The sequence below is a fragment of the Sorex fumeus genome, unplaced genomic scaffold (assembly GCF_029834395.1).
Source record: "Sorex fumeus unplaced genomic scaffold, SorFum_2.1 ptg000143l, whole genome shotgun sequence".
Lineage (NCBI taxonomy): Eukaryota > Metazoa > Chordata > Mammalia > Eulipotyphla > Soricidae > Sorex > Sorex fumeus.
The window spans coordinates 56,438-78,545 of NW_026606200.1; the positions used below are offsets into that span (position 1 = coordinate 56,438).

The 22,108-nt window shown below is 37.8% G+C and overlaps 1 protein-coding gene across 1 annotated transcript in view; it reads left to right on the plus strand.

Moving 5' to 3' along the window:
* Nucleotides 1–2,190: 2,190 nt before the first annotated feature.
* The window catches only part of CNTNAP2 (contactin associated protein 2), a gene marked incomplete at its 5' end in the record, with an annotated part of 1,346,219 nt that continues 1,326,301 nt past the window's right edge, over nucleotides 2,191–22,108 (plus strand). Inside the window, one exon of the mRNA XM_056106760.1 lies at nucleotides 2,191–2,338. Within this exon, the coding sequence (XP_055962735.1) occupies nucleotides 2,191–2,338 (148 nt within the window). The remainder of the gene's footprint in view (nucleotides 2,339–22,108) is intronic.

Here is a 22,108-nt window from a genome sequence, read left to right on the forward strand (position 1 = left end):
TTTTCTTGATCAATGTTTTTCAGCAGGGTGCCAAAAAGATGCTGTGTTTTAAGTGTTCAGATTCAAGATCAAAAACCCAAATAGTTATGTGTAATGAAAGCAAAAAGAAGGGAGTGACTTGTCTGAAGTGATACTGTTATTATGCTGCTTAGGAAAGCTAAGGAAAATGCAGCAGGAATGATATCTCATGAATACGCACCCCACCTTCCAAAAAAACAAGAAGGACTCTACCCAAATGCAGATTTCTGGAGCCATTTCAATATTATATCATTTAGATTCTGAGCAAATCTTCCAATATCTCCCTATAATGTCAGCCTTACATTTTGTGGAACAGGAATACAAAAAGGGTTAAAATTCCTTATGTTGAAATCAAACTCTAATCTTTCATAGTAAAGCTAAGTATTAGTATTAAATATATGTCCTCTGCTACAAGTAGGAAGATGACATTGGTAGAGGGTTTGGGGAAGTTTTGTGACAGTGGTGAGATATGGTAATTGTGTACATCAAAACAAAAAATGTTAATTCTATAAAATATATGCCACCTAGCCTCCAATGAGAATTTTTAAAGATGTATTTATTTGCTTCTTAGCAGTGTTGTATCTTTAAAATTCCTTGTAGAAAGGAATTTTGAAAAACAGTATTAAATTTGCTTTAGATAGGAGTGAATTTATATGATCAGGTCAAGAATACAATACACTGGAGATAGAATGGGTGCTTATATTTCAACTTTTAATGATTAAAAAGAACATTCCACTAAAAAATATTCTGACATTTAAGAGACCATTTAAAGAAATACAAAAGAGGATCTAATAAAATAGTTTTACAAAACTTAAGCTTTCTGATATTGGTATGGCTAGAATGTCTCTGTGATATTAAAAAACGCTGGTGTGTGGAGCTGTAGAGATATTGCAGTCAGTATTTATCTTGCTTGGGGGCAATCTGGATTCAATCCCTTTGACCCCACAAGGTTCCCTGAGTCCTGACAGGAGTGATCTCTGACCACAGACCCAGGGATAAGTCCTGAACACAGTCAAGTGTGACACAAGAACAAAAAAAGTTGGTGCTTAAAATAAACCTATTTCTAATTACTTGTTTTATATGGAATTAATGATTACAGTATCTACTTAATGATAGTAAAATATGAGGATCTTAATTATATCTTCCCTATACTGTTTTTACTAGTATTTTCCTCATTCTTAAATTGTAATTTGGGGGGACATATTTATTTTGGCTTACGTGTACATATTTCTTGCTCTGTATTTATTGTCTGATAAATGATTTAGACATGTTGGCTGAGTGAAGACTAACAATCCACTTACTCTCTGCTGGTAATATAGATAATGTAAAGTATCAACAACATATAAAATGCATAGGAATTCATTCTTTTGACCAAATTTCTGTAAATGGAAAGAATTGAATTAACAAGTTTTTGATCTACTGATAAACTTTCAAAATGTCTTTGTGCCAATGGAAAGTGGAAAACCTCACCTTTACCAACATGTTTAGTTGGGTGTTTTTGTTGTTGTTGTTGTTTTAGTTTGTTTATTTTGCTTTTCTTTTAAATATTAACTTATGTTGAAAGTATTCAACATCAAGATAATGGACTTTTAAAGCGAAGAAATAAGATTGAATTCTGTAATTGTTTATTGTATACTTTAAATACAAAATACCAGAAGTCCCAATTTAAGTGTGCATTGTCTGATACAGTGGGTGCTGTAGAATGCTTTATTCTTTTCACATGATTGGATTCACCCATATGGAAGAAACCTTGGGGACTTCAGTTCCCATTGAAAACTGAACTTGTCGGCAGGGGAGATAGACTTTGTGCTAGAGGCATGCATGGGACCCGGAGTTTGATCCTCAGCATTGCATGGCCTCCCCAATGCCAGTAGCTCTGCTGCCCCATAAACACCTTTGAGACAAGTACCAGACAATCAGGCATTTGGTACCCAGCTGAGCAATGCAGGGACAGAGAGCCCAGTGGGGCACTTCACTTTATCCATGCAGTAAAGCTGAGGCTTTTCCAATAAAAAAGGAAAGAAAATATTAGAGAAGGTTTAGAATTTAAATCCTTTTTTGGTGTGAGGAACGTAAAATCCCACTTCGAAATTAGACTATTTTAAGTTCATTTCAGCCCATAAAGCGTTTCTTTCTAAACGACTAACTGGAACATCCCGTTTCTCTCTCCAGGCGTTTCCTGGGAACACCAACTCGGACGGGGTGGTCCGGCACGACTTACAGCACGCGGTGGTCGCCCGCTACGTGCGGATGGTACCTCTCGACTGGAACGGAGAGGGTCGCATCGGGCTCCGAATCGAAGTCTACGGCTGTTCTTACTGTGAGTGTCCCAGGGAGGAATCTTGGGGAGTCTCTGTTACCTTCATTTAAACAGCAACCGGCTCCTTTTCTGATTATTTAACATTACTTCTTCAAGGATTAAACATGTTTCTTTTTCACTCCAAAAATAAAATAGTGAATATATATATCTCCACTGCTGCCAGAAGTGACCCATGAGTGCAGAGCCAGGAGTCACCCCTGAACATCCCTCTCTGGGCGTGGCTCAGAAACAAACAAAAGTACTTTATCTAGGGGAGCTGGGAGGTTACTATATTTTAGCAACAGTCAACTTTATACATTCAGTGATATGAAGTCTTTTGGAGTATTTTATAAAGTTGAAACCTATTATCCACCTTTTGGGGTCATTGTAATGGGGTTTGTGTGCATTCTTAGGACTTCCTATCAATTGTCACTGTCACTGTCCTCCCATTGTTCATTGATTTGCTCATGCAGGCCCAGTAAAGTCTCCATTGTGACAATTGTCACTATGTTTGGCATATCAAATACGGCACAGGTAGATTGCCAGGCTTTGCCATGCGGGCAAAATACTCTCAGTAGCTTTCTGGGCTCTCCAAGAGGGGTGGAGGAATCGAACTCAGGTGTGTCAGGATGGCCAGGTGGTCTAAGGTGCCAGAATCAAGCTCCTATCAATTATCTTTTGTTAAAGATTTCTTTATCTTCTAGTCAAATACTGAGTTTGAATGCTAGTAATGTGCCTCTAAACTTTATTTTCTTCTTTCCCAAATTTACTTGAGCACCTAAAATATCTCTTTCCTTTAATTGTGTTTTAAATTCTGGGGAATTTCTTGAATACATCGTGTATGTTATGTGGGTCTCATGATCCCTGCATCTGGACTGCAGGGATTTAATTCCTATGATATTAGGTTTCTGGTTATTTTTCCAGCAGTACTGTCTATTCCTCCTCAGTTCTCTTTTTCCTCCCCCTTCTTTTCTCCATCTACTTCTCTGCCCTGCTTCTTAGCTCTCTCATCTGTCTTCTTCCTAAGGCTTTCATCCTTGACTAAGACCTTCCTTGATTCCTATAAGAGTTTTTCTTTCAGGCTAAGAGTGTTGGTAGAGAAATCAAGACGGGATTTATTTTACTTTATTTGCTACCATAGAAATATTTGTAACTCAAGATTATTTTCAAGATTATTTAAGGCTTTGAGGGAATCACTAGGTAGTACACATTAAATCTCTAAATATATGATTTGCCAAAACTGGCATTGGAAATCTAATTTCCTGAAAAGTATTAGGTTTTTCTTCAAACATGTTTCTTTTTCTTGATCCGGAGAGGAATGATGCTGACTGTGGACTGGTCAGTGAACTGAAATATTGACCTTATGTCAAGAGTCTAGAAGTATTCTCATATACCTCCAGTTCTTTTTCTATCATCAAACAACATAAACTTAAAGTTGCAAATTCCCACCTGGGAAAATATTTTTTTCTTTTGCTCTTTTTTGGTCACATCTGGCAGTGCTCGGGGTTTTCTAGTGACTGTGTACTCAGGAATTGCTAGAGGTTCTTGGGAAACCAAATGGAGTGTCAGGGATTGAACCCCAGTCAGTTGAGTGCTGGACAAATGCCCTACCCACTGTACTATCAATTTGGTCCCAGAGAAATCTTTGTTTTTGTTTATTTATCTATTTATTTTTTTTTTGCCAGGGGCACACCCAGCTATACTAGGGCTTACTCCTACTCTGTTCTCTGGGATCACTCCTAGCAGGTTCAGGGGACCATATGTGATCCAGGGATTGAACTTGGGTCTGTCATATGCAAGGCAAGCTCCCTACCTGCTATATTATCACACAGGCCACTCAGGGAATGCTTTCTTAAGTGAGACCAACACTTGGCAGTTCATCATAAAATAGTCCATAGGACTTTCACCTTGGCATAAATTCCATGGATGGAGTCCTGGGCAAAAATGAGTGAACCAACTCAAGAGATGTTTGGTTTTGTAGTTCCTTTATTGTACAGCCCTAGTTGGTTCACTTCTGTCATTCTATATTCCCAATCTCACAACGGACAGGGGCCAAGTCTCACACCGATTTCGGGCTAGTCCCGTCCGTACATGTTCCTGAACCCCCTGGTCTGAACCCTGCTTATCTGTTCCTCAATGGTCCCAGTCATGCTCATTGATATGGCTTCCATATTACTTGATGTTCCTGATGGCCAGTCAGTGGGTTGCTGGAGCTCTCTGATGGCTCTCCCGGTATTGGCGTCCAATGCTCTTGTCTTCTTGACTTTTCCTTTGGTTTCTAGATACTTGCACATGTGTGAGAACTGCTTTTTCTGCCCAGGCACAGAAACTAACCTGACCTGTACCCTCTTTTATGCCTTAATCTATCTGAGCTCCAAATCATTTTCTGTTTGACTATGTCTCATGCAGCTGAGATTGAAAATGAACAATTTAGTTAACAAAATTCCTTAGCATTTCACTTTCCACTTCCTCTTCCACCATCACAAGGTAGGAGCTATGATGATGTCTGATTCCTATACTGCTAATTTATAGACATTGTTAGATGGAAACTGAATTAGCTGTTATAAAAGGCTCTGGGAACCATTTAAGCTGTTTTTCGGTATCTGCTTTATTTCATCATCATGTAAGAGAAGGAAATAGAATGAGTAGAAAACAGAGTTTATTCCTCAAAAGACTAATCTTTGGGGGTGACATAGTTCTATGGGAGAACCCTGAAAAAGGAGAGTACCATCTTAAATTTAGATCTTCCCTACTCTGTTCTCGGGACTCTGTACTCTGGATATAAAGAGATGCAGAGTTCTGAGGAGTTCCTACCTGATGTGGTTTTCAGCCTCATGATGGAAAGACAAAACAAAATGTGGTATTTTTGCCGTGTGAGAAATTTACTTAGCAGCATATGTTCAACTTTCAATTTGTGAAAACATGAATATTCTTTCTGGAAATTCAGATATATATGATTTCTTTAATGAAAATATTTATTGGACACTTCTTATGTGTCAGGAAGTATTAGTGATATCACAGTGAATGAGAAAAGCCTAGTCTGCGAGACAAAGTGGGTTCATTAGTGATGGATGTAGTTATTATAATAGAATGAGTGAAAGTTAAAATCTGCTCAAAGGTACCAGCTTGTGAATAAAGGTGGATAGGAAATGAGATATTTGGGTGTCATGCTAGAGCTGTTCTGTATCTTGCTCCTTAGTTTCAAGCATGTGAGCACCCTAGTGACCACCAAGTCAACAAAAGAACCATGTTGACTCCCCATCAGCACCCGTGAACCCAGTAACAAATTCTCTGTGTTTGTATGTATGTATTTGGAGAGTATCAGAGATCAATTACTAGACCTCATATATGGCAGATATAGGTTCTGTCACTAAGTCATTTATCTGGCCCATTTCTATTTTAGTGGTAACAATTCATCTGATTTTTATGCTATAGATGGTAATTTTAATTTTTGAAAGAGTGAATTATATGTGTATTTTTATAAAAATATTAAAATTTTATTAAAAATACAATATAGATATATTTATGGATCTTTTAATTAAATTTAAAGATCAAACAATCTCAAAAGCACACATATGCACTATTTCCTTGATTTTATCTTTCAGAATAAATTTTGTAAAAATTCTGTATGTTTTGGGAGGTATTTATTTTAATTGGTATTATTCCCTTGTATGAATGGTCCACAATGATTTTTTTTTTCATTTCTGATTGATGAACATTTGAGTCCATCTTTCTTTTTGGTTTTTTTCTAAACAATTGCATAGACATCTCTCACTGATCTAGATCTAGGAAAGAATGACTCCAGTTTGATACATATTTATTTTTTTGCTTTCATAACTAATGAAAATATGTCTCCTAAAGTGATCATATCAATTTATATTCTTAGATCATTACTCTAGAGGCCCTATTGCACCACAAAGTACGACTATTTAGTATTTTTATAAGTTTTTATCTTTCTGGTGGGGGATTGTTTTATTTGATTCTTCAGAGTAAATTACGTATAATTTCATAGTTGTATGTATTATTATCAATCAGTCAATTAATAAAACTTGTTTCATATTAAGTAAATTACATACAATTTACTCTTGGCAGTGCTCTAGGTGTGCAGAAGACTGAACGTGTGTCATCTGTATTCTAGAAGTGCCATAGCCACTAGAGTATCTCTCAGGCCCCACATTGTCATAATTAAAGAAGATATTCTGCGTCTTGGAAATTAACAATACCTTCTATTTTTTTTTTATGAATTTGTTACTGAACCTTGCTATTGGCTTGTCTTTTCTCTGCTTTTCTAATTCTGGTAGATACATCTTTGTAAAAACTCATAATATTTACGGGGGCCATAGTGATAGTACAGCTGGTAGGGTGTTTGCCTTTCATGTGGCCAACCTGGGTTTGTTCCCTGGCAACCCATAAGGTTCCCAGGTCCCCAAAACACCGCCAGAAATAATTCCTGAGTGCAAAGCCAGGAGTAATCCCTTAGCATCGCTGGGTGTGACCCAAAAAGATAAAATCATAATATTTAGACATTTTTTGAGAAGACTTTAAAGGTTATGATTTTTATATGCTTGTTTTACTTTGAGCCTATCTTCCTAGCACTCTCCCGACTGTTCAAAGTGGTGTTCAGGGCCTGAAGTCTTGGGCCCAGGGTCAAACCAGATCTCCTGCATGCATCCAGGCTTCCTTAGTCCCTTATTTCCTCCCTTCCTCTTAAATAATTTCTGCATTTGGGATCAAAAAAAAAAAGGCACTTGATTATTTCAGAGTTTCAGACTGTGAATTCTTAAAGCTTCACCATTTAAGCAGATTTCAAGGTTTCATAGTTTTCACAAAATAGGTTACCTTCAATGGAGAAAAAAATTTACATTTGAAGTAAGTTAGCAAAAGATAAAGTATTTATCTTTTAGCTGGCTCCTGGTAATTCCAACATCCTGTTTCATCAAAGAAGGCATTTGCATTTTGGAGGACTGAAGTAGAATGTACCTTAGGTGTGAGCAAAAGGCAAATCTTTGAAAAAATAGCTATCTTAACATTCATATATTCTTTTTAAAGGATAGCCAGATCTCCATTGTTAATAGCCCACTCACAAGATTGAATTCAACTAGAGGCTAGAATTGCACATTGAGCTGGGGCTTTGGCTTTCTATGCTCAAGGGGAAAAATTTTCTCCATTTGATAGAAAGAAGACTTGGGAATAAATCAACTTTACCCAATAAAAATACTTAAAAAAATTGAACCAGAATGATAGTACAGCAGGTAGGGTGTTTGCTTGCACGTGGTCAACTTGAGTTTGATCCCTGGCATTCCATTTGGTCCCCCAAACACCGCTAGGAGCACTTCCTAAGTACAGAGCCAGGAGTAACTCCTGAACATCACAGGGTATGATCCAAAAGCCGAAAAAAAAGAAAAAAGGGAAAAAAGAAAGAAAGAAAGAAAGGAAGGAAGGAAGGAAGGAAGGAAGGAAGAAAGAAAGAAAGAAAGAAAGAAAGAAAGAAAGAAAGAAGCAAAGAAACAAAGAAAGAAACAACCTTTCCTTCTTCCCATATTTTCTTCTTTCTTATTTCCTATTGGCTTATTATAATACTCTGGATTTCTGGGAAGTAGCTTCATGGAACTGTGTGTGTTTAAGACTTCCTGCACCAAAGATCTGGTGTCAGCTCATTATCAAAATGAACTCTGCTACGTTCTGACTCCCCACTCCCTCTCTTCCTCTTCTAACCCCCCCAGATTTCAAGGAGTCTTAGAATTCCTTTTTTTTGCCAGTTTGCTTGCTACAGTTATGCATATTCCACGCATGAATGCAACCATCTGGTAATTGTGTTTCACTTCCTGACTTCCTTCACTTAGCATAATCACCCCAAGTTCTGTCTATTTTGTCCCCAAAGGCAAGACTTCCTCTAAAAATCATTAGTTTGGCGAACAACACTAACCTCAAAGTTACTTTAGAACTTGCAGGAAAGGGCAGAAGCAGCTTGCCAAGGGACGCACCTTCTCTGGCTTAAGTGAGGCTTAAAATATGATAATAGATGTCATAAACATAGCCAGGAGATTTGTGGAGTTGTGAGGAGTGCCGTCATTAGCTCTGACAGTCACAAGATGGGAAAGAAAATATCTGAAACTAGACAGGAAGCTAGACTTTCCTAGATGACAAGCATCTCTGGGGACAGTTCCACCTGCTTCAGGCAACTGCATGAACATTTATACCAATAGGTAAATGCAAAGGATAAACTGTCAACATAAAGTAAAATAGAAACTAAAAAATAACATTGCAGTAGATTGCAGTAAATGAAATAATTACCCCCCCAAAGGTGTCAGGTCCTAACTCTTATAATTTACAAGATAAGGCAAAGTACTTCTTTTTCTCTTTTTTAATACCCCCCCAAACCCTGCTTCATACTGGATACTAGATACTGTAAGTCACTCCAGAAGTTGGTTTAGCGCTGAGACTTGAAGTTTGGATAGGCCAGTGGGGGTTGACTGAGAGCTTATTACTGTCAAATATGAGAACATATGTTATGTTCTCATATGAGAACATAAGTAGACTATAGACCGAACACGATGGCCACTCAGTACCTCTATTGCAAACCACAACACCCTAAAGGAAAGAGAGAATTCCCCAAAAGGGAATGCCATGCTACAGAGGCAGGTGGGGTGGGGGGGGTGTGTGGGAGGGCTACTGGGTTCATTGGTGGTAGAAAATGGGCACTGGTGGAGGGATGGGTACTTGACCATTGTATAACTGAAACCGAAGCACGAAAGTTTGTAAGTCTACAACTTTATCTCATGGTGTTTCACTAATAATAAAAAAACAAACAACCAAAAAATGAGAACAATCTCTGACTAATCTTCACAGTACCAATATGATAGACTCTGCTTTTGTTTTCAGAGGCAGTTTACATCTGGCAGTGCTCAGCACTTTTCCTGGATTTGTGCTCAGGGGTCACTCCTGGTAAGCCTGAGGAACCCAAAGGGGTATTAGGGATAGAACTAGGGTCTTCTGCTTGCCAGGCCAGTGCCCAATGCTCTGTACTATCTCTCCAGCCAGGGTCAATTGTTTTGAAATGTGACAAAGTTAATACTCTCCCTCTTTGTTATCATTAAGTCTAGATTAAGTTTCTAATTTCCACTAACTGAACTATTAATTTCAGTATTTGCTTTACTTCATGTAACTAAACTCAATAAAGTTCAAGTTCCAAGAAACTCAAATATTGTCACTGCGTGCCTCAGAGTTCCGGACTGGCCTTCCAAGGTAGTAGTAAGGCAGAGAAAGACAGTGACCATTGCCTCACCTGAAGAGATAATCCTGCCTTAATCTGGTGAGCTCAAGTGCAAACAATTGTACTCAGGAGGGAAAGATTTCACAGTCAGAAAAGACGGTGGCCATGAGGTCATGGAGACACATTGCAATTATGTGATTATAAAGCCAGGAAGCAGGAAATGACATGGCTATAAAGCAAGGAAAAGAGGCTGGTGGGGGATTGTGTGGGAACCGGCCATGCCTAGATTTGGGAACTGACCTTCCAAAACAAGGTAAAGGTAAAGGTAAAGGCCCTCCCATTGTTCGTCGATTTGCTGGAGCGGGCCCAGTAACGTCTCCATTGGAGACTTTGTTGTTACTGTGTTTGGCATATCGAATACGTCACGGGGAGCTTGCCAGGCTCTGCCGTGCGGGCGAGATACTCTCGGGAGCTTGCCAGGCTCTCCGAGAGGGGCGGAGGAATCGAACTCGGGTCGTTGTCCATGTTGGCTGCCTGCAAGGCAAACGCCCTACCGCTGTGCTATCGCTCCAAAACAAGAGAGAACAAATTCCTGTGTTTGTCATAGGTTACAGTATTTTGGGTCATTTTCCCTAACAGCAGCAGGGAACAAACCCAAGCAGTAATAACCATATTAGAAACAAAAAGACAGGAAATTAGTCCCAGAACAGTGCACTCAAGAAGAACCTCATTCAGCGATGCTCACGTTTCAGTGAGACTCTGGCTCTAGTTCTGTTGGATATCCGGAATGTAACTAAGGCAACCAGGAACTACATTTTACATTTTCTTTAACTGATTTGAACTTAATTGAACAAATGTGCCTATTTGCCATTATGCAGATACTGCAGATAAGAAGAACCCAAACACCTACTGGTCTTTGCTTGTATGTGCTTTTGTATCACAAACAAGTTAGAACATTGATCTTTTTCAGATGAAACTTTCAACATTTTCTTTAGTTTGAAAAACAACAGGTTCATCATCCTGGTAGCTGTCTTTGCTATAAACAAAGCAAAATGTGCTGAATACTTATTTCTTAAAGCCCAAACCAGGTCAGTTTCCTAACCAGTAGCCAGATAAGATGGGTTTGTCTATTTTTAAAGAATTAAAATGGGGGCTAGAGCAATAGTACAGCAGGTAGGGCATTTGCCTTGCATGTGGCCGACCCAGGTTTGATTCCCAGCATTGCATATGGTCCCCGAATGGCCAGGAGTAATGCTGGGTGTGACCCAAAAAGCAAAAAAAAAGAAAAGAAAAAATAATTAAAATGAGATTTTCCCCAAATTCAACTAGAGTATGTTCGATGCTAAAGAGGGTCCTCCATGCTCTTTTCTACTTAGTAAATAGTTGGCTTTAAGGATCTGTTAGCTCTTCCAGTGAGGAGTCTGGAAAACCACACACAGGTAGCACACAATGCAATGGAGATGGGACGCACAGTCCAAGAAGCCCAGTCTCATAGAAGCCCATCAAGGAGGAATCAGTGTTTGATCAACTCTGGGGGAGAAAGAAGTGAATTTTCCTGTCTTTGTTGAAATCTCTAAAGGATTTTATCTGTGATCCCTTTTGACCCTGCAAATCACGTTCAAGAAACTGTTCTTAAACTTCAGAGGATGCCAGAACTGCAGGGTGAGGTCACACATTGCCATGGCTTCCAGTTAGGGAATGCCTGCTGTAATTTCCCTGTGTTTGTCTCTTTTGCCCATGCCCTTGTTCCAGGATTATTTTATCATCTGAGAAATTAGATATTGCCCAGGGTTGGAAACTAGAAGGACATTCTATTCCCACGAAAGAAGATTCGTCCCAGAATACTGCATGGAAGTCTGGAGAACTGTGTGTTTCCTGATTTGTTTTAGGTATATGAATTCCAGTCTTAGAACCTTTGGTCCCACTTAAAAGGATCCCACTCGTTTGCTTTGGTTCAAGATGAGTCCAGATGTGGATACACAGTTAATAGTTTTAATTTTTTGAACATTTTATTTATTTATTGTCACAGTTAATTTTTTTTTCTTTTTGGGTCACACCTGGCAATGCACAGAGGTCAATCCTGGTTCTGCACTCAGGAATTACTCCTGGTGATGCTCAGTGGACCATATGGGATGCTGGGAATCGAACCTGGGCCAGCTGGGTGGAAGGCAAACACCCTACTCACTGTGCTATCGCTCCAGCCCCAGTCACAGTTAATTTTTAATGCTCAGTGAGAAGTGCATGTCCTCTGACCTGGTGAGCCCATTTCCCCAAACCAGGACAGCTCTTAATTCTCTTACTCTGTGCCAAGGGCAGCACTGCAGGCAGAAGGCAGAGAAAGGTCTCACGATCACTTAAATACATCCTGTTTTGTAACTTCAGTACTAAAATCTGCTGACATGCTGTACCGATTAGTTACTGTTTCTCACTTTGTTTAATTCTGTGTTGAGGTGGGTTAGTGCCATCCTTTGGGGTTGGCAGTATATAAAGCAAGAGCTTAATCTCGGTACTACCTCTGCATACCAAAGTAGCTATCGCTAGTGCAAATTTTAAAAAATTGAATCGCCATGAGATGCAGTTACAAAACTGTTCCTAAACGAGTTGCAAACGTACAATGTTCCATCCAATTACCATTCCTCCACCACTTCATATTTTCCATCACCAATGCCCCCAGTTTCCCTCCTGCCAGACCCCCACCCCTGGCTTGTCTCAATGATGGACACTTTACTTCTCTATGTCTCTGTGTCTGTCTGTCTGTATCTCTCTCTCTCTCTCTCTCTCTCTCTCTCTCTCTCTCTCTCTCTCTCTTCTCTCTCTCTGCCTCTCTCTCTTTCTCTCCTTTTGGGCATTATGTTTTGGTTAAAAGCCTGCCTCAAGAGCTATGGGAGAAGGGGCCACTATGACAAAGACAACTGTAAATAGCTAGTGCTCTTATTTAAAAAATAACAAACTGTAAATTTCTCCTTAAGGATGTTGGAGTACATGGAGCTTAGGTTTATCAGATTGTACCCATCACAGTGCTCCCGAGTCACTCCCATTACTTTGTCTGTCTGTAACCTCTTCTATGCTCTCTTCCCCAACCAATTTGTAAGGTCTCATCCTTCTTAGACACTGAAGCTGTACTGTAAGTTAATATTGTCTTTCTCCTCTCCTTATGTCTTTTGAGCAGTTTACTTTAATGCAATGTCCTTTTGTATAGATACAGGAAGACAAAAGGAGAATCTTCTTAAGAGTAATATCTGGGGTGGAGAGATACTACAACACTAACCTTGTATGTGGACTTCCAGGGGCTCAATCCTCAACACAATATTGTTCACTGAGAACAGCGAGGCGTGATTTCTGAGCACCGATTCAGGATTGAATCTGAAGAATCAACAGGTGTGACCCAAAAAAGGACAAGAGTAATGATCAGCTCCTTATAGTCAGGAGCTATACAACTAAAGTACATACTGTACAATTTACAGGAATCATTTAAGAAGTCAGATAGCACTGTAGCACTGTCCTCCCGTTGTTCATCGATTTGCTCAAGTGGGCACCAGTAACGTCTCTATTGTGAGACTTGTTACTCTTTTTTCAACATCGAATACACCACGGGGAGCTCTGCCATGTGGGCATGATACTCACCATAGCTTGCCAGGCTCTCCTAGAGGGACGGAGGAATCGAACCTGGGTTGGCCATGTGCAAGGCAAACACCCTATCGGCTGTGCTATCACTCCAGCCCGTAGCATTTTCTTTATACTTTCTTGAGTATAAAGAAAAATCAGGAAAAGTTGGATACAAATGAAGAAAGGTAATGTTTGCTTTCCTACTGAGCTAGTGGGACCCTTTGATGGGGCCACAGACTAACTCCAGGAAAGCTTCTGCTCTCTGGGAAAGTTATGCTGCCTTGAATAGACATTATTCATTTTCTTGGGCTCTTGTAACACATTGCATCCATCACACTATAGCTTAATACAACAGAAACTTCTTTCACAGTTCTGGAATGTGGTAGAATTCTGAAATCAAGGTGTTAGCATTGTTGGATGGTTCCTCCTAGAAGCTCAAAGGAAGACTTACATGCCCCTCTGCTAACTTGTGGGAGTTGCAGACAATCCCCCTTCTTGTTTGTCTTGTAGCTGAGTCATTTGTTTTGTTTGGGGGTCACAGTCAGCAATATTCAGGGAACATGCAGTGCATGGGTGGAACCCAGGCCTTCTGTGTGCAGTGCAAGCACACAGTCCACTGAGCTCCCTCCTTGGCCCTCATTCCGATCTTCTGCCTTCATTTATTCTTCATTCTTTGTATGTATTTCTGTATCTTCACACACCATTGTTTATGACAGTAGTCATTGGATTTCGAACACCCAGTTACATTAGAGCATAAGTAATTTCATCTGCATTGACTCTATTTTCAAATAAGACCTCATTTAAGTTTCTGAGTAAATGTAACTTTGGGATGAATAATATGTAGCTCAATACAATATATATATTCATTATAGTTTATCAAATTTCTGTTTAGTTGGTTAGCGTATCTGGACCGAGTTCTGAAAGTCAAACGCATCTGTATTAATTAGATATCTAATGTTGCATAATATAAAACAATCCTAGATACTTATATTGTTTGTGATTGAATTTTGTGTTCCTAACACACACAAAGTGAAAGTTATTTTGCTTGAGGAACCAATATTTTGGTAACACACTTTCTTCGATCCCATTTTACTTTGTTCAATTATAATGGGCTGGAGTGATAGCACAGTGGGTAGGGTGTTTCCTTTGCATGCATCCGACCCAGCCGACCCCAGTTCGATTTCTCTGCCCCTTTCAGAGAGCCTGGTAAACTGCCGAGAGTATCCCACCCACACAGCAAAGCCTGGCAAGCTCCTCATGATGTATTCAATATGCCAAACACAGTAACAAGTTTCACAATGGAGACGTTACTCGAGCAACAAGTAATGGTCCACTCGAGCAAATCAATGAACAATGGGAGCACAGTGCTAATATTTGGAAAGCATTTTGCTCATTTTCAGTCTGAAATACAAATCTTTATTGTTCCTGTGCTTAAAATATGTTAATGGGACCTGAGAGTTAATGTTGGCTTAAGATGCATGTCTTGCATGTGACTGACCCAGGTCTTATCCCTAGACCATACCATGCCCTGATCATCACTGGGTTATAGCTAGAGAAGCCCCTTCAAAAATGCTGGGGTGTCTCTGGTAATCCATAACACAACCAGGCCAACACGACACAACTAGTCTTGGGTCTGTGGATTGAACTGCCAGCCTGGAGTGCTGAGAATTGTCTGGAGTGGCCCCTGGGCTTCTGAGCACTGTTTGGGATCCCCGCTCCCACATCTTTTACTGATGCTACATTTTGTCTAAAATCGGAGTTGTTGGCATTAAATCTGTGCCGTCACTAATACCTCTGGGGTCTTCAGATGCTTCATGTTTCACTTCATGCTCCCCAAAGAGAGCATTCATATTTCCAAATGCATTATCTACTTTTTAAACACACATTCCTTCAAGAGTTAATGTTGGCTTAAGATGCAACCGAAATATAATCCCCATTTTTCAGCACTTAAGTCTGTCTTCGTCTTCTAAGAGGCAATTAAGAGTCCATCAACAAAAGAATTTTCGAAATTTTCGGAATGAGCCACAGGGATTCCTCCCCCCTTTTCTTATCCCCCCCCCACCGTGTGGTTATTTCTCATAGAATACTTATTAAAAATTCCAAAATGTAGTGGACATTAAGGTATTTGGGGCATGGGGCACAGAAAGTTACTATATACTACATTCATCATTGGCACTACATTAATTAGCAGCATCTCCATGCTCTGAGGTTAATTGAAGCTGAAATCATGTCAGATTTGTAACGGATACAAACAAAATGTATTTCCTCAGGTAAAATTTATTACTATTTAATGTGATATAAATTTTTTTTTTTATTGGTTGTACAGGGTATGTTTCTGTTCTACCATATTAAATGTGCTCAGGATGCATACAGAATGTTGAAATAATTCTTGAACTAATTATACTAATGAATTCCAGCAGGCTCTATAAAGGACTTTTCTATTTTCCGTTTTCATTTGGTGCTTCTATATTTTGTGTCATGTTAATCTAATGTTATTTTTTTAGAAAATAACTTTTATTAGGACATATAATAATTGCGTATTGTCAAAACGATGTGACTTAATTTGAACTTTATATAGTATAATGTGAAGATAAAATTGAATCAGTACAAAAAGAGATTTTACACCTACAAAATGCTAGGTTATACTTGTTAATGATAAAATTAAAATTGTGGTTTTAGTATATTATGTATTGAGGACATGCTGTGTTCTTAACTCTGTGTGGATTTGGTTTTTTTGTTTGTTTGTTTGCTTGTTTGTTTTAGGGTCATAATTGACAGTGCTCAGGGTTTACTCATGGGTCTGTAATCAGGGAATATTCCTCACAGGACTAGGCTACCATATAAGGGTGCTGAAGACTGGATTGGCTGTGTGCAAAGCTAATGCTATATGCCCTATATATCATTCTTGTCCCGCAGCTGGATAAACATATAAATATGTTACAATGAGTAACGGTCATGCCATTAACAGAAGCAAAATGGATTCAAGCAAATGTAGACTTCCTAAAGTCTTGAGATAAAGATTGAATTTTCCATTAGAAGTGGAATATTTTGTAACGAAAAGACTCTATTCACATGGATAATGTGGATTGTTGTGAAGGCAATAATGCAGAAACTGACCATTCTTAGAGCAGTCTGATATTTTGAGAATGCGAAATATATACTGGATCATTGATGTTTCAGCTATATTCAGAAATGTAAATTTAATGGTATAGATATTAAAATGGAATATTATATCATCATTTTAGAGTCTGGAAAAGTCAGATACTCAGTAGGTCTCATATACGGATGACATTTGAAGCTGACATTTGCGATGCATGGAAATTCAAGCTATGGAAAATAAAACTAATTGCATTTTCATCTTTCACGCAGATGAAAATGCATGCCATCCTCCTTTAATTATTTTTTCCGCATTTTTTTTCATTTGTAATGTTCTTATTATCAGCTCTAGTTGATCAGAAAGCATAACGGATGTGACTTTCCACTTTCCCTACCAAGAGTGATCCCTGAGTACTGTGCCAGAGTTAAATCTTCAGCAAAGATAGGTGTGGACCCCCAACCAGATATAAATAAATAAGTAAATAAATAAGAACATAAGTGTTAATTAAAAAGCAAACTTGAAATTACTGGTAGAGCAATATATGTAATTAAATCAATACTTGCATTTCTGAATTAAGAAATTAAGAATGACAGCACATTTCTTATTGTGTAATAACATATGATATAATTTCATTGTAAGTATCAGTCCAAAATGTATTTTATAAAAACATTTGCCAAGAAAAATAATCATATTAAAACAAAGCACATGTACACAAAATGACATTGAAAGTAAAAAGGAAGTAATAAAAATTTTAGTATGGTTTACAAATAAGCTATTTGTTATTAATGTAATGAGCCATATGTATATTCTCCAAGAACTTTACAACTAAAAAGTTCTCAGGAGACTGCCTAGCTTACTACTTTACTTTGCTAATGAGGAGAACAGAATCCTCAGGGTTATTTGACTTGCATAAATAAGTTAATTAAGGACCTTAAAATCCTAAAAAACAATCTAGTACATTGTTCTCTTTCTTGCATTCATACTTTTCTCCTATGGTTAATAATTATTTTCTTTTACAACCACAAGAATTTGTTACAATCATTGTGATAGCTGACAACAAGTATTTCTTTGTATATTACATATTGTTTTTACTATGTGAACACAGAAGATATTCACCAAAAAATGTGAATAGTATTGCATAGTTCATGTATCAAATTGAAAATTTAAAGGATTGATCTTCATAACATTCTTAAAAACAGTCTGAAAATAAACACACCTCTGCTTTTTTTTTGGTTCAAAAAGTTTAATCAGCTTTAGTGTGTGTCCTTGAGGAATTTGAGCTCCTAAGATATTTTAATGAATTTTTATACTTACCTTAATCCTTATTTATGTTAGGTGACTGCAAATAGTATTAAAATAAAAGATATAGTTATACAATCCATCAGCATTTTATGTCTCTTTAATGCGAGGGATGATGTAAAAATTAAAACATGGAAAATATATACAAGACATTTTTCTATTAACTTTTATTCTTAAGTTGTTAGTCTTAATTATCACCTATTTAAATTAGTTTAGCTTGGGAGAGAAGAAGAAACATTTGAAATAGTTATTTTATTTGCGAATTAAAAGTAATAATATAATAAAAAAATCATTTGGTATGCTGTTTTGAAATTCCAAATTACTTGGACATATCATTTAAATATTTATCAGGTATTTAATATATTTCAGAATTTTATTACAATTACAGATCAGGTTTTTACACCTAGCCTTCAAAAGAACTTTCACCATTTCATTTTTTATCTCCTATTGTAAATGAAACTAATGGAGAGTCTAAAATATTTCTCTGGTATCCCACTGGGTACTTCAGATGTTTAAAAATAAGAAAATGAGCATCAGGCATGTTGATGATAAGAGAAGAAATTTATTAATAACACATATACTACCTGTAATAATGAAAACCCAGAAAAATTGACTATCTTGTCTCATGGGCTGAGATGTCCTCTTTACATAGTTTACCTAACATGAGGGACATTGGAAAGAAAATGGGGTGGTCAGTTAGGGGGTTACCAAAGAAGGTCCATCAAGCTCTCGTGTGTGCCTTTGCTTCTTTCTTTGCCAGGGATTCCTTGGCAAACAATTAAAGAAAGAGAAAAGGTCTTGTTTGACACTTGGAATAAAGCTTCCATTGACCATTTAAGAACTCCTACTGTAAAACCCAGTGAACAAGTTCAGTAATGTGAACTCAGGATCTGTAGTTAATATGAAATTCAGTACCTTCTTTTTATTTCAAAGAGCTGTGGTAAGAGATGGAACAGCATGACATGTGAATTTCTAGAATTGAGCTTCAGAGCACTGAAAAATGCAACTCTAGCTTCTTAAAGAGTATATAGGGGATATAAGATGAATAGAATATAGAACTATGTCCTATATTCACTTTCAAACAATCTCTATAATATTTTTGCTATATTGGGTTTACTGAATTGCTATTGCTTTAAAGTGAACCATTCAAAGAGCATTTGAATAAGTAGATACCTTCAGTATTATTCAGTTCCTTACTTTGCAATGAGCTTGACCACCACATTTTCTATTTTCGTTTTTCTCTCTTTCTTTCTTTCTTTCTTTCTTTCTTTCTTTCTTTCTTTCTTCTGTCTTTCTTTTCTTTCTCTCTCTCTTTCTTTCTTCCTTTCTTTTTCTTTCTTTTGTCCTTTCTTTTTTTCTTTCTTCTTAATTTCTTTCATTCATTCTTTTTCTTTCCTTCCTTCTTTTCTCCCTTCTTTCCATCCTTCCTTCCTTCCTTCCTTCCTTCTTTTCTTTCTTCTTTCTGTCTCCTCCCTCCCTTACTTCCTTCACTTCTTTCTTCTTCTTCTTCTTCTTCTTCTTCTTCTTCTTCTTCTTCTTCTTCTTCTTCTTCTTCTTCTTCCTCTTCCTCTTCCTCTTCCTCTTTTCCTCCTCCTCCTCTTCTCCTTCTCCTCTTCCTCCTCCTCCTCCTCTCCTCCTTCTCCTCTTCCTCCTCCTCCACCTCCTCTTCCTTCTCCCCCTCTTCTTCTTTTTCTTCTTCTTCCTCTTCCTCTTTTCCTCCTCCTCCTCTCCTTCTTCTCCTCTTCCTCCTCTTTTTCTTCTTCTTCTTCTTCTTCTTCTTCTTCTTCTTCTTCTTCTTCTTCTTCTTCTTCTTCTTCTTCTTCTTCTTCCTCCTCCTCCTCCTCCTCCTCCTCCTCCTCCTCCTTCTCCTCCTCTTCTTTCTCTTCCTCTTTTTAAGAATAGAGTTCTGTCATAGTCAGCCATGCTCAGGGGCTAGTCATGACTCTCTGCGCAGAAATAATGCCTAATGGTGCTCAGGATCCATATGCAGTACCAAGGAAGTAACTTGAGTTTGATGCAGGCAAGGCAAGCACCTTGACTCCCGAATAAATGCAACAGGAGCTATTTAACACATAAATAAAATTTTGTTAATTATTCAAAATGGGTGTAAAGGTCAGACTAGTGATTTTTTGTTTATACATTGCTGATTCTCACAGAAGAATTTGAAAAGAAGGTATTTATTTGTGCCTGAATAAACCATAAAGTAAAATTTCTCTGAGAGTACTTGTTTGAAAGAAAAATGATTGAATGAATTATGTTGTACAGGCCTTACAATTTCTTAATTTTTTTAATTATGTCAATAATGTCGATTAGAAATAGTCATGATATCATATTAGCTGAAAAAGTAGAACATTATTTTGTTTGTACAAACGAGTATCTCTTTTACTTCCATAGAGTTAAAAATGTTGAAAGTACATAAAAGTATTAATGCTTTAACAAATTTCATTTACACTTACATAGTTTCCTGAATTATTCAATTACTAAACTTTATAAATATTTATGTGATCAGAATATAGTTTTCAAATGTAGGTAGTACTAGAACCTAGATTTGCAAATTCAGATGTGAATGAAAGAAATCACTTTATCAACATTATTTTTTATTTGTTTCTGAGAAATACTCAGTGATTCTCAATAGCTACTCTTGGCTCTGCACTCAGGAATTACTCTGGCAGTGCTTAGGGGACCATGAGGGATGCCGAGGATTGAACCTGGGTCAGCCACGTTGCAAGGCAAGCACCTTATCCTGTATTATTTCTCAGGCCCACTGCATCAACATTTTTTAATTTGAGCTTCTGTTTTGCGGTTGTTTGAGGGTAGCTTAATTTTTCTATAGTCTTAGTTTCTTAATTTTAGTATTTATCTTTAAGATATTTTTAAGTTTATATGCACTGATTTGTCCATGGACTTTAGTCCTGAGATATCCTATTCCCTATATCACATCTTCTCCCAAGCTCAATGGCAGTTTGACTCTCTAACTCTCCTGTATGCTGATACTGAATGTGAGCCTGCTGAATGTTCCAGAAGTCATTACCCCCAAAAGTAAACTGTTACTTTGTTTGAAGGAAAAGAATAAGTTAGCGGAAGAAACCAATGTACTTAATATTCAGATACAATTCACATTTTAAAATATTTTATGTCATTATCAACATTGATAGAGCATAAAATTTTATAAAAGTTATACTGAAATTATAGATGAAAAAGCAGGCAATCGTTATATGTTTTGTGATTTGATCTTTGAAAATTTATGTATTTAATTATTGCATCGAATTCTTAGACTAGTAATAATTTAAAGAGCTTATATACATTCTTTACAATGATAAATGGTTTTAAAAGTACATTCTTTAGATAAAAAAGTGTAATTAACAAGTAGATAATAAAAAAAAACATTTTCTCTCTTGGCCTATAAAATACCAACTTTAAAATTAAATGATAGTGTTTATTTTTAAGTCAACTCCATTACGGCAGAGCCATGGTAGTTTTATGTAATCGTTTATTTAGAAAAATTTCTTTCCAGTGTCATATTTTAGTTTTGAACAGAGTATACACATAGAGGGATTATTTATGTCAACCATATTTTGAAGTGTAACATTATCCTTTATGATAAGCAATATGATATGAAATGAGATTGCCCTGGCGTTAAATCTAAAGCAAACGTCGCATTTATTTGATAGGTGAGTGGAGATGCTTAATCAAGTTTTTTAAAATTACTTTTTATGCCAAATAAAAATGGAATTACTGGTACTTACTCCATAGATTAGATGTGATAATCGATGTAAAGTGCTTAACACAAGGACTGACACTCCTCAGTGTTGCCACCATAATTACTGATGTCGTTTACTCTCCTCTTTGATAGCATGGCACTTGTTTAGTAACTGCTCACTTATTCCTCAGATTCTCAGCACCGAGATGAATTTGATTATCCATGATCAATTTTTAACCTAGTAAGAGTGCCCGCCTGGAATTAAGTGAGATCTTGGTGTTCATAAAAAGCAAGAGTTGTTTTCTGCCTTAGTAGTAAAACAAACTATCCCATACTCAGAAAAGATGACTGAAATACTTCACGACCATCCTGTTGCTCATCAATTGCCTCGAGCAGGCCCCAGTAACATCTCCTTCGTCCTAGCCCTGAGATTTTTTAAAAAGTGCCATATTCAAGGCTCTTTCAGGGTTAGGAGAATGAGACCCATCATTGTTACTGGTATTTGGCATATTGGGTATGCCACGGGGAGTTTGCCAGACTCTGCAGTGTGGGCAGGTTACATTCGGTAGCCTGCCAGGTTGTCCAAAGTAAGAATGAGATAATAAGATGTCACGCAGCCGCATTTGCGGCCGCGTTCTTCCGAGAGCTGGGTTTTATAGTCTCTGGGTCTTGGCCATTGATGGGATTACACGGCGCCAGCGGGCCAGTTGGTGGCTGTGACCCCTGCCTACTGGAAAGTGGAGGATCTGGGTGGAGGATGCTCAGACCCTATCTGAGCAGGCTTGGAGATCTAAGCCCCGGGACCCGCATGCCTTTGTTCCTCTGCTGGTACCTTCAAGCATGTGGAGAGTGGTCTCAGCATGGTGGTGGCTGGTT